The 11,378-nt window shown below is 45.6% G+C and overlaps 1 protein-coding gene and 1 long non-coding RNA gene across 3 annotated transcripts in view; one reads left to right on the top strand and one right to left on the bottom strand.

Annotated features, from left to right (window-relative positions):
• The first annotated feature begins 473 nt into the window (after positions 1-473).
• On the top strand, positions 474-3,190 carry LOC135387469 (uncharacterized). Of its 2 annotated transcripts, XM_064616652.1 has the most exons (4): positions 474-873; positions 1,295-1,663; positions 1,946-1,978; positions 2,267-3,190. In XM_064616652.1, the coding sequence occupies exons 2-4, from the start codon at positions 1,397-1,399 to the stop codon at positions 2,348-2,350; spliced, it is 384 nt and encodes a 127-aa protein (XP_064472722.1). In that variant the 5' UTR covers positions 474-873; positions 1,295-1,396; the 3' UTR covers positions 2,351-3,190. The 2 variants fall into 2 exon arrangements, with proteins under 2 accessions (XP_064472722.1, XP_064472721.1); XM_064616651.1 differs by having other exon boundaries at positions 474-1,663.
• A 5,302-nt stretch (positions 3,191-8,492) lies between these two features.
• The window catches only part of LOC135387468 (uncharacterized), a 31,899-nt gene continuing 29,013 nt past the window's right edge, over positions 8,493-11,378 (bottom strand). The window contains exons 2-3 of the long non-coding RNA XR_010421133.1: positions 8,768-9,041; positions 8,493-8,699 (exon numbers count right to left, since the gene is read on the bottom strand). This is a non-coding gene — a long non-coding RNA (uncharacterized LOC135387468). The remainder of the gene's footprint in view (positions 8,700-8,767; positions 9,042-11,378) is intronic.

The raw sequence follows: 11,378 nt of genomic DNA, 5'->3' as shown, positions 1-11,378 counted from the left end.
TATCTGTTGTATTGTGGTATCATCTCTCTCCCGCTTTTAACCACTACTGTGTTGGTTGAAGAGCAGGACTGGGGCACATCGAGCCACATTATGTAGCTTTTTGCCCCCACTGTCCTGTAGCCTTCTGTTTTTTCTTGTACTGTATATGACATAAAATAAAAATAAAAGTATTATGCATGGTTTGCGTCGCTCAGAAATCGTCGTTTCGGGTAACTCATAAGGGAAGGGGGTGGTACTGCGAGGAGAACCATGCAGGGAAATGCACGAGCATTTATTCTGGGACAATCAAAATATTTTTTAGAATTATCTTCCGCTAGATAAGACGCATGGCGATAGCAAGACGATACCGCCGATGGTGGTTTCACACGTGCTGTTTCCCTCTTTCCTGCGAGGGAACCCGAACCGTATATAACCGGCAGCGGTAGCAGAGCAGAAAGGACAGCTAGCCTGACGACTGGTGCGAGCAACGAGCGGCGGAGGGTGTTCCTTCTCCAGGTTACGGCAGTGGTCTAGTGCAGGGAACGTCGATTTATGCGAATAATAATTATGCTGTTTGTTGCTGGTTAACCTGAATGTTGCCTGTGTTCTCTGGGGCTGGCTTATGCAGGGAACATGAATAGTTGTTAGCGGTTTTCGCTAGTGTTTCATCGTTGTTTGGTTTTCTCATTGCGTTTTGTTTATGCCCGTCGTTTGTCTTGCCGGTCATGCCGCACAAGAGGAATTCCAGCTCCCTCGACAGTGCCGCGGAGGCGAACATGCGGCAGAGGACCTGCCACAGCAGATGACGTCACTCCGTCCTTGGACACCCGCTGCGCATGCTTGCCAAACTGCTGTCAGAGTACTGCCCGCAGCTCCTGGCTGACTGTCCTTCTGGTAACATATTCGACTTTCCAGTAGATTGAAAAGGTCTGAGTGTGGTGATAGAAAGGTGTTATCGCTGAGAACCCCCTAGACGTGCAGTCTTGCTTTCCTACTGCGAGGGAACCTGAAGCTTGTTAAAGGGACTGTCGCATCCGGAACCGTGGTTACGAATCCAATACCAATGTGTTCGGTACACTACCACCGAGCTATTTGCCAAATTTTCTCCTTCCAAAACGGACCAGGTGATGAGGAATCGAATTTAAAAGATCCGGTTTCGTTTTGATCCTCGAAAGCGCCAGCGCCAACAACATCGCGTGACGCAAGGTCGAATCTGGCTAATCCGCTGTGAAGGACGCTGTCGTCTGCCGCCAAGTCTGGGGCTGCTTTGTTTTTTTCCGGCACGTCGCCCGTATTCACATGTGACACTTTCTAGTGACTCGGATACTATCGCTACGCTTGCATCCTTCGCGTGGGATGTCGTTTGGAAACCGACGCAGCGTTCCCGACTCCAGGAAAACTTCCTTCGAAAACCTCGATGTTTGATTTCGCACGCCAAGGATACAGCTACAGCCAGACCACAGACGAAGCGAAAGTTGGAAGCAGCTACATCACTAGCGGGTATCCAGATGAAGCAAGGAGTGTTCATGCTGTCCGTGTATGCTCCTTGCATTTCACCGATAATGTGTACCTGGATGAGAACATCATGGAAGTGCAACTTGGATTGACACAAAAAAGGAACGAATTGAAACTTGACGCCGTTCCGACAGTGTTCCACGAACAAAGCGAGCCAGCAACTTCGACAGTAAGTCACAATGTCTATGTAGTTTCCCAATCGGGTCTGTCACTCTTGCGCGTGAGTAACTAAGCAGCAAAAGATGAAATCGGTACAACGTAAGGTATCCCCTAACCTGTGATTAATAACTAGATAAATAAAATACAATAAACAAGTTCAAGTGATGTCATTCATATGAACGTGATTGACTTTTCTCGTTGTCGGACGCGTTATCATGAAACTTTCACTGTTACTGAACCTGTGACTTTTGTGGAATGTGGTAGACATGATTGGTTTTCATGTGTATTACAGCTGCAGGCAGTTCGACAGGGTCAAGCGCAAGTGGTACGTATATTACTTAAATACATATAATGTATTTACAATTTTTGGACACAGAACAATTCGCAAACTATGAACCCCGATCACTAAAAGGAAGAACTGACGCTGTTTGTGTGCTGGTGTTAGAAACAGGCACTATACAAACAGTACCTCTGTCCGTAACATAAGCGCCATAACCCACTTCCCAGTTACCTTTTATCTCTCTGTTTGTGAACTGTTTGTGTGCTGTAGGGCGGCGGTTTTTGCGGTTGTCGCAGCCAACTTGAGGTGCACTTTTGACGTTCTGTGTTATAGAAGGACCAGGTGCTGCTGATCAAGTCCCATCCATCCATGAAACGGCATCAAACAATGTACGTGTGTGCACGGCAATTTTGCTGAGAGACCTGGTTTTTACACTAATGCCTTTACGACGCCTCTGACAAATTAGGATCTTCCAGAACAGTGCTTTCTTCATCCAAGTTCAAGAAGTAAAGAGAATGACTTCATGGCTTCTACTGACATCTCACAGCTACATGCCAAGACAAAATAACTTGATAGCAGGAAATGAAAAGAAAAAAAAAAGGTCCGTTTCAGGTCCACCCAAATCTTTGTGCAGAGGCTGACAACAACAACGCTATTGTGAGATGATGAATGATGCTGATGCAGCGTTGAGATTAAGCCCTTGTTTCCTTTTTTGCAATGCTATACATTACTGCTGGTTAAATGTAAAATGATGCACCTACCTCCAGACATTAAAGGGGCTACCAGAGATGTAGTGTCAATTCAACAGAAAACCTGCATGTTCTACGAGGCACTGTCACATAAGCATTGGCCAAATTTGCTGTCCTGTGAGCTTTGATAGGATATGCCGTAGATAGTAAGAGGCCTCTTACTGTAAAAGGGAGGTGCATTAATCGAGTAGTGGGGTCTGAGGCATGAGGGCCATTTCAGGATGTACTAACCCTTCTAAAATTTTACACTTGGTTATGCCCAGAGATCGATCCAGATCCCCCCCAACACCCCGAGTTTTTTTCCTGTGTACCACTGTTATAATGAAACCGTCCAATTTACTGTCCAATCGTCCCGTTTTCATTGCAATTGAAGTACTTACAAAACTGTTTATTTTATTTTTTATTTTTGTGAGTCCCCGCTTCAGATCCCAAGGGACATTGCCAGTGTGGTGCACGCTGATAACTGTCTGTGCATAGCAAATAATAAATATCTGTGCGTGAAGAGTTGGATGTGGACTTGTGCAATGGCTCTTGAATGGACAACACTCGGTCAACACACAGATTTATTCACATTTGCGTAACTTATTGCCTGTCATTATAATAATTATAATACATAGACAAGAGGTAATGCTCTGCCAAGGATCCCTGAAGTTACAGTCTTAAAAGCTGTTTTCAAGACAGTGGTGCTAAAAAATTGGATCAATGGCAGGTATCAAAATTTGTTTTGCTGTATCAAGGCAGAACAATCTTCCGTGGGAATGACAAATTTTGGACATTCCCAGACAGATGTATCACTTACTATGATAATGAGGTGTAACTGTACCATTAGTGAGTTATGAAACGTTACCTGAAATTATTTGACGTGTTATATCCCTCACATGCTATAATACTGCCAACGATAAGAAGCATTACACTACCATTAAAAGTATAACTGTCACTTATGGCCAGGTAGTTTATTGCTCCTGCCTATTCTTTTGCACTTCTCGGGATTACTGTGGTAACACAGATTCTGTTTCACACTTCTCAATTGGAAACTACGCAAATCTATTATGGTGTAGGTGTGAACAGGAAATGAGGCACACTAAAGATGATAGTCCTGATAGGACCAGGATGGAAAAACGTTGGCGAATCATGCGGACGACACACCCAGGTATCTGTCGTCTGTTTTTCGGTCCAAGGAATCTCCAAACTCAGCTTGTAAACACACAATAAGCAGTGAACCTGACGTAGCTGTAAAAAGAAAGGACACTTTCCTAAACACGTAGCATAGTTAATTTCCTGACAATCATTCTAATTCTAACCCGGCCCTTGAGTTGCACAGTTGGTTAGAGCCTTCGTAACTTTCATGGGGCATTCGTCGTGTGTGGAAACAACGACGACAACTACGAAAATAAGGATTGCTCGACGTGCCTATCTATCGTGGGCACAGTAGGCGAAGACTGTGATCGTCGCTGCAATACTGCGGCAGATACACCACTAGAAGTTCTGGCCGATGACAGGGAGCTGGGAACAAAGTATGATGCGTGCGTGTGGTGCGTGCCGTCATTGCACAACTCTACCACTTCACCAGCACTGCAGCATATAGGTACTCATCCAGTTCCTGAGGAACACAGACGCCGCACAAACACTTGGATTGTTTCCTGCGTCGTAGTGTGAATGTCACGGGATTAAGTATTGAGCACTCCGATCATGAACGTACCTAAAGCAGTGGTCCTGAGGCTCGTTCTGTTGTGCTAACGCAGCTGCGGCACGTACATCACCAGCGACTTGCAGAATAAGCGGATCCGTCGAATATGGGCCGTCATCAAACATGTATATTCGTCACGGGAGCTATTACTAAAGGCATTTGAACAGCACGATTCGCCACTTCCGCGTTCCGAGTCCGCCATCTCCGTATGTGCCTTCGCCTTCGTCTCCCTGACCTTGCTCATGCAAGCTGCAAGCCGCGGGGACTCCTCTGGCTCGCCGCGTTCTTATTGGTCAGATTCCATGTGACGTTGCTAAAGATTATCAGCAGGGAGTTCCGCTTGACGCCCGCTTCCGTCGTCTGCTGTAGCGCCGCTTACACACGAATTATGCAAAAAGTATTCCGTCGATCGGAACAGGACTTTCGGAGTTATGGTCAGTGAAGGACGGGGAATCTCATTTCACTGTGGTTTCGGAATCGATCTGTGGTCGATGCGACTGTCCCTTTAAATGCATCTTGATGATTGTTGCTGGCGGCGGACATATTATGAATAGATGTCGGCGATTTTCGCTAGTATTCATCATTGTTTCTTTTTTTTTTTTTTTGCGTTTTGCATTTGCTGTTTCCCGCAGTTTCTTTTTTGTGCCGGTAATGCCGCCGAAGAGGAATTCCAGCTCCAACAGTGCCGTAGACTAACCTGGACCTGCTACAACAGATGACTTCACTCAGTAAGCTACTGTCTCAAGAGCTCCGCAGTCCTCGTACACCCGCTGCACCTGAGCTTGACGTTACCGACGATTTCCAAACATAGCGACGCAAGGTAAGAAGACTTCATAGGCTTGGAAGCTTACGACGTAGTGGTCTCCTGCAAGGGACTGCGGTGTATGCAAATAAACATGCTATTGTTGGTTAACCTGAAAGTTGCTTGTGTTTCCTGGGGCTTCAGGTATGGATGGGTGGAGGTTCTAAGAACCTCACGGGCTTTGTGGCTTTGTTGTTTGTCCCTAGATGGAGGTCGCATCGGCTTCTTTGCCGATCTGATAACCTCTTGGTGTTTTCTGAGGCCAAATTTCGAGAACCTTCTTCCAGTTACATACCAGCTACAGCATAGTGTACCTTCCACGGTAGCTGAGCTCAATCGGAAGGTGTTCCCCGAGGCCAAATTTCGAAGGTTCTTCCATGCTACCTGCGAAATAAGGGGTACCTTCTACTATATTGCTTTGCCCCATGGAAAAGTCAATTTTTTTATCCCGCGAACTTTGAATTATACCTTGATGTACCGTTAGTTCTACGAAGCCGGAACATGAGTTCTGCTGTTCAATAGGTCACCGGTAATTTCGTGCAGAAATGACGTCTGTGTCCTCGCTTCCGTGTCAAGCGCCTTACGGTTCCGATAGGCAAGGTGCTTTGGGAAACTAATTTTGAACACTCAGCGATCACAGTGTCTTCTGAAGCAGTATTGGTGGATGTTGCGTTGTTGTGAAGGGCTATTCCCTTCAGGACTACAATGGCAGGCATTGGCACAGCCACGGAATGCTGCGTACTTCTCATACATATGAATGTATGGAAGAATATGAAACCCACAACATCAAAAACTAACTTTTGGCATTTTTATTTTGACACATTTATTTTCAGCTGCAGCTGAAAACCGCTGCTTACACACGTTTGAAGTTTACTTGTTGCAGCCGTTATACTCAATAGTAGAGTTTTAGCAGACCGTTGATAAGGTTATCGTGTCTATCGGAACCAATCGTAGTCGCGCGTGACTCAGAATCTTATCCACTGATTGGATCCGGTTGATACGGTTCGACGCAAGCCACGTTATCAACGGTCTGCTCAAACTCTGTTACATTGCGTGCGTGCTTACCGTCGGTAAATTAGTTTATGTACACACACAGCAAAACAGTCTATTAGTCAGGTTCTGACAGTCACGCTTTACCGCTTTCTAGAGATGTTTCTGGGGCCAGGCACGTCCACCTCCAGCACCCATAGATTGCGTCGTCCGCTAGCGTAGACACGGAAGTCGACCCTTTTCCCAAGATTCTTAGAAAGTACCGGTAACCTATTACAAAATATATAGTTTATTTATTGGGTTAGTATATTATTTAGGTTTGAAATTGAGTTCTCGAACTCATATACGATTACTTTTGTGGCAGATCTGGGAGATCCTTGAGAACATCATCTTGTCCGTAGCCCCAAATATATATTCAGAGCACAGAGAGACAATTCGCCACATTTTTCTTACCATTTAGGGAACACTTGTGAGGAAGCGAACTGGTAAGGGCAAAGGACGCGGATGTCCCGACACTGTCACCGGGGTGAGGGGTGGGTTGGGGATATGTTTATTGAGAAAAAAAAAACAAGGAAAGGTTAGCCAGGCAAAGGCCGACTTGCTATTCTTTCGTAAAGAGGAACGGAAAAGGAAAGGGGACGAAAAGGTAGGAAGAAAACGAAAAAAAAGCGAAAGAAAGAAAGCGAAAAAAAAGGGAGAAAACGAAAAAAAAGAGAGAAAACGAAAAAAGTAAAAAAGAAAGAAAGAAACGAGAAAAAAAGAAAGAAACCAGAAAAGGAAAAAAATACACACACACACATACACACAGACAGATACACAAAAGTGCCTTAGGGGCTGGTCGAGAGACCGGTGGCACGGAGAAAGCTCAAGAGGGCAGTCGTAACTGCCCCCTGGTTGTGCAGGACCGGGCCGAGCAGGGTGGCCAAAGATACGTTAGGGTAGCCAAGTTGTCGCAAGGGGCGTTGGAGGACGAGTCTTTCTGGGAGGTACCGGTTACAGGATAGGAGGTAGTGCTCGATGTCGGCTGCCACATAACAAGTTGTGCAATCGGGGGAGTTCGTCTGGCGCATTTTATGCAGGAGTGAGGGTGTCCGTGCAACATTCATTCGAAGGCGGTGGAGGAGTGATTCTTCAGCTCTATTGCAGCGGCAGGCAATAGTGAAGTGCTGCATGGGGTCAATGAGACGTACGAAATGATGATATGAGGTAGAGTCCGCTCGGAGCTGCCGGGTACGGACACAGCGCCACCGGCGAATGGAGTTTGACGCAAGCGACGTAAGGTGCTTGGTGGTATCATTCCTTCTAGTGTATGGAAGAACATTCCTTCTTTTCTGCGTCAATGTAACCTCCTTTCTTCGCAGCTTTGCGCTCAAACTACGAGCCGTCAAAAAAGAGGCGGAGCGAAGGGCTCATTTTTGGCGAATTTAATTCGGCAATTGCCATTGCATTATGAGTGGGATTTTGTGCTATACTGAGTAAAATGACCACGGGGAACCCATTTCCGCAAAGAAAATGTTAGTTTGCCTTGGGAAATTTCGGAGTTCAATTCAAGAAATTAACTTTCCGTCAATTGAAATGAAATAAAAATGTTACCATTATGTGGCAAAAGTTATTGGCAGAAAAAAAATCCCTTGACCGCATGTCTCTCCGGGGCCTACGTTTTTTACTATGAATTTCTATCATGGTTGGTGGACTACCCTGTATATACAGTGGAATGAGTTTGTAGGAGTAACAAAAGCGTGATCAATTCTCGTTTCATTACATCCTGCCTGATGGGATAAAAGAGTCTTCTGCGGCTTGCTTAAACTACCAACGCTGTATGGAGTAGAAAGGTTCTGCGTAGTCACGGTATAGCGTCGAGCGACGCACGATTTTCGCCCTCATATGGCCAGAGTTATTCGCGGGAATTTCAATTCGCGATTTCGGAGGAATGAGCAAAAGACGCGAAAAATAATTCCACGCGAAAAGAAAAGACTTCTCCATATCCAGCGTCACTACGAGAATATCTGTGCAAATTTTGGGACAGTCGTAAGCATCTTAATTTTTAGTACAAAAATATTCTGTACAAAATAATAATACACTGATCGTTAGAAGAACGTCTGTGAATAACTTGTGCTAGGTATCAGCACTTCGAGCTTTATTCACCGAGAAAAGGGAAGGGAAGAGAAACATCTTGTCGCCTTTCAAGCCAGTATGTGGAAGGTGCTCCTGTCTCACCAGTTCCAACTACAAAATAATTATCATCATTAGAAAAACGTGCGTGGATAACTTGAGCTAGGTATAAGCACTTTTAGCTTTCTTCGCCCTGTAGAAAAGAGAAATGAATGCGTTTGTCGTTTTCGAAGTCAAAATATGAGGATGCGCCTGTCTCTCCAGTTGCACCCACAAAATTAAAATTATCATCAAGAGAACGTCTGAGTAATTTGATGTAGGTGCAAGGCGCTTTTAGCTTTCCTGGTCGAGTGGAAAAGTGAAGAAAACCATCTTGTGGGTTTTCTAGCCAAAACGTGGAAGGTGCTCCTGTCTCCTCAGCTGCATCTGCAAAGTTATAATCATCAAGACAACGTCTGTGAATAATTTGTGCTAGCACTTCTAGCTTTCCTCACCGAGTGAAAAAGATATAACTCTCTTGTCGTTTTTCACGCCAAAATGCACGTGTAGAAAATGAATCCGTGGATGTCAATGTTTCCGCTACGTGTTACTTCTAGCAGTCCTGAGTGCCACTGAAGTTTCTGGTTTTTCCGGGCAGCGCCCTGGGAGAGGCCACGTGCTTCTGACAGCCAGTAGGAATGATCGGTGCTCCCATCCCTCGGAGTTTATTCTTGCTATGTGCTATATATATCTATCTGGTTGCCTAAGTCACGTAGGAGAATCCAGCTGCTGAGGATGATATGAGAAGAAAATACGAATATAGAATAATGCTGTTTTACTCACTAATCCGGCATGCTGTAGAAGGGGCATTTCACGAAATTAATCATTAATATACGCGTGAACCCAATTAAGCTAAGAAAAGTAATTGAGCTCGGCATTTGGAAACGTGCCCCGTGACCATGTGCTTTGCCTCATGCTTTCCCTGTACGGCGGCAAAGACTAACTTTCAGCTAAGCAGAAAGTGTTCTTCCTGGAATAGCATTCAAATGGTAAGAAATACCAAGGGAATGGGAGATAAGTCACGCATGTAATCGTTGTCACAGGAAAGCGTAGACAGATTTATTGCTGATACTTTTTGCGTCTCACAAATTTCGTGAACTTCGATTACCTGATCGCCCTGTGTACTGTTTCTCCGTGATTCACCACTCATCATCCGAAAGCAGTAATTAAGCCTCTTAGATTTTGCGCGTCCTAGAATAGGACGCATTACTCATTTCCTGGCCATAATCCCTGTAATATTCCACCAGGGAGAAACAATTACGGTTCGCAAAGGACAGTCACTAAGTTTGCCGGGGTTGAATAATTACCCTGACAACAACAGCCTCAATGTAAATGATATGTGCCCACAGAAATATATATCAATGCTCGTGAAACAGCGTAATGTGTAAACATCGTCTGGAGTATTTCAATTAAGTTTGTTCCTGACGTTCATCGATATGTGAATTATATCCTTATACGTTGTATTGTATTGTATTGGATTGGATTAGGTGAAAAAACAAGACAGTGTGGTTGGGCGTGTCACGCGACGATTTTTGCTACTCCTTGCGCGTTGTACGGGGTGTTCTCTAAGTTGCTCTCGGAGCCGCTACAGGACTCTCCGGCGTCATCCTGCCCTAAACTTTAGTGCAATTGAATTTACAAAATGTGCAGCTAACAAAGCAGCAGAATATGCTGAAAGTTCAAGCAAAATAGGAGTTGGCAAGCATGCGTCTTATTGGTGTGATGTTTCATTTTCCAGATTTTTCTTTTTTTTCATTCCGTGTTAGCACCTCGAAGCAACTGTGGCAATGAGCGGCGTCCAGACGTCGACATATGGAGAGAGGATATCAGGAAGGAGTAAGGGACAAGGGGTTAGTATCACAGGGCCGACACAAACCCGCCATTGTTGTAACTACCCCCAAGCGGGTGCTTTTCGCAAAACCGCCATCTTGTCCTGGCCACACGTCATAGAAAACGTCATTTTGGGATCACGTGACTTTGCTTAAATGTCGTTCTAGCGCTTGCCAAGATATTCTCGTCGGCATAAAGCCCAGAGATGAACGTATTTTCCCAGCGGAAACTATACGGCGCTTCTTACGCGACATGGTATCCGATTTCTCCTTAGCCTAAGTACGTCTCATCGGCTCATGTGTGTCTTAAAGCGGGGTAGTCACCACACCGTTGGAAGTGGTCAACAGTACGAGCCCGCGTGCACAAAACTGCGCGTTTTACTGCGAGGGTATCGGATAAAAATAATTACCAAGATCGAAAAACGCCCAAAATGGCGCGCACAAAGGGGCAAACACGTTGTTTACAACCGGTTTGGCCGCCGATCACGGGCGCGGCAGTCTTTAAGGTCACGTGTACGGTGACGTGTGACCATGACCTGTCCAGAATGCATTGCGTTCGCCCAGCACGCTTTCGTCTATGAAGCAACACGTTGGGTTAGTATGCACCCCTGTGGTTAGTACGCATCCTGGGCAGACCCTGGGGAAATTGTGCCGACATCCGCCTGGAAAGTCTTCCGGAAAACCCGGGGTAAACCTCAGACAGCCCAGCCGGTCGTAGGATTCGAACCCACCACCTCCCAGTCTCCAGGACGACCTTGGTGTATCCAGCAACGAGCAGATGCTTTTATTCCAAATCTATCCCTCCCCCCTCCCCCTCCCCCCCCAAAAAAAGGAAAACACAAAAAGAAAAAATATACCTACCCGTGCACCCCCACGCCCTCGCACTTTCGCTACATTGTGCTGTTTGGGGAATACTCCATGCTATAAAAGGCCTGAGCGTGGGAACACGACACGCACAGCAACACCCAACTAGGAACGAACATGACCGAGACGTCTCTGGTTGTGTTATTCGTGTGCCCACGCTCAAGCCTTTTCATAGTATGGACTTAGGAAGCCTGTATTTACAACACCACTAGCAACCACCACTAACAACCATCATTAGCGGACACCACTTCGTCAGAAATCGTTCTGTTGTGATGTGGCGTCTCAAAGTGGAATTATCACGAACAGGTATTAAATTAGGTTGTACAGGATTTACCAGGTAGTCCAGTGGCACCCTCATGTCCACAAGCATGTG

This window comes from Ornithodoros turicata, chromosome 3 (genome assembly GCF_037126465.1).
Source record: "Ornithodoros turicata isolate Travis chromosome 3, ASM3712646v1, whole genome shotgun sequence".
In the NCBI taxonomy this organism is placed as follows: Eukaryota; Metazoa; Arthropoda; class Arachnida; order Ixodida; family Argasidae; genus Ornithodoros; species Ornithodoros turicata.
Note: the sequence above shows the minus strand (reverse complement) of the source record. Positions and strands in the feature narration are given on the sequence as shown.

Excerpts from the sequence above, each read along its gene's own strand:
- LOC135387469 (XM_064616652.1), top strand. The coding sequence starts at position 1,397 with ATGTTTGATTTCGCACGCCAAGGATACAGCTACAGCCAGACCACAGAC. Across the intron at positions 1,664-1,945 it reads GCGAGCCAGCAACTTCGACA|CTGCAGGCAGTTCGACAGGG; the intron begins GTAAGTCACAAT and ends TGTGTATTACAG. Across the intron at positions 1,979-2,266 it reads GACAGGGTCAAGCGCAAGTG|AAGGACCAGGTGCTGCTGAT; the intron begins GTACGTATATTA and ends TCTGTGTTATAG.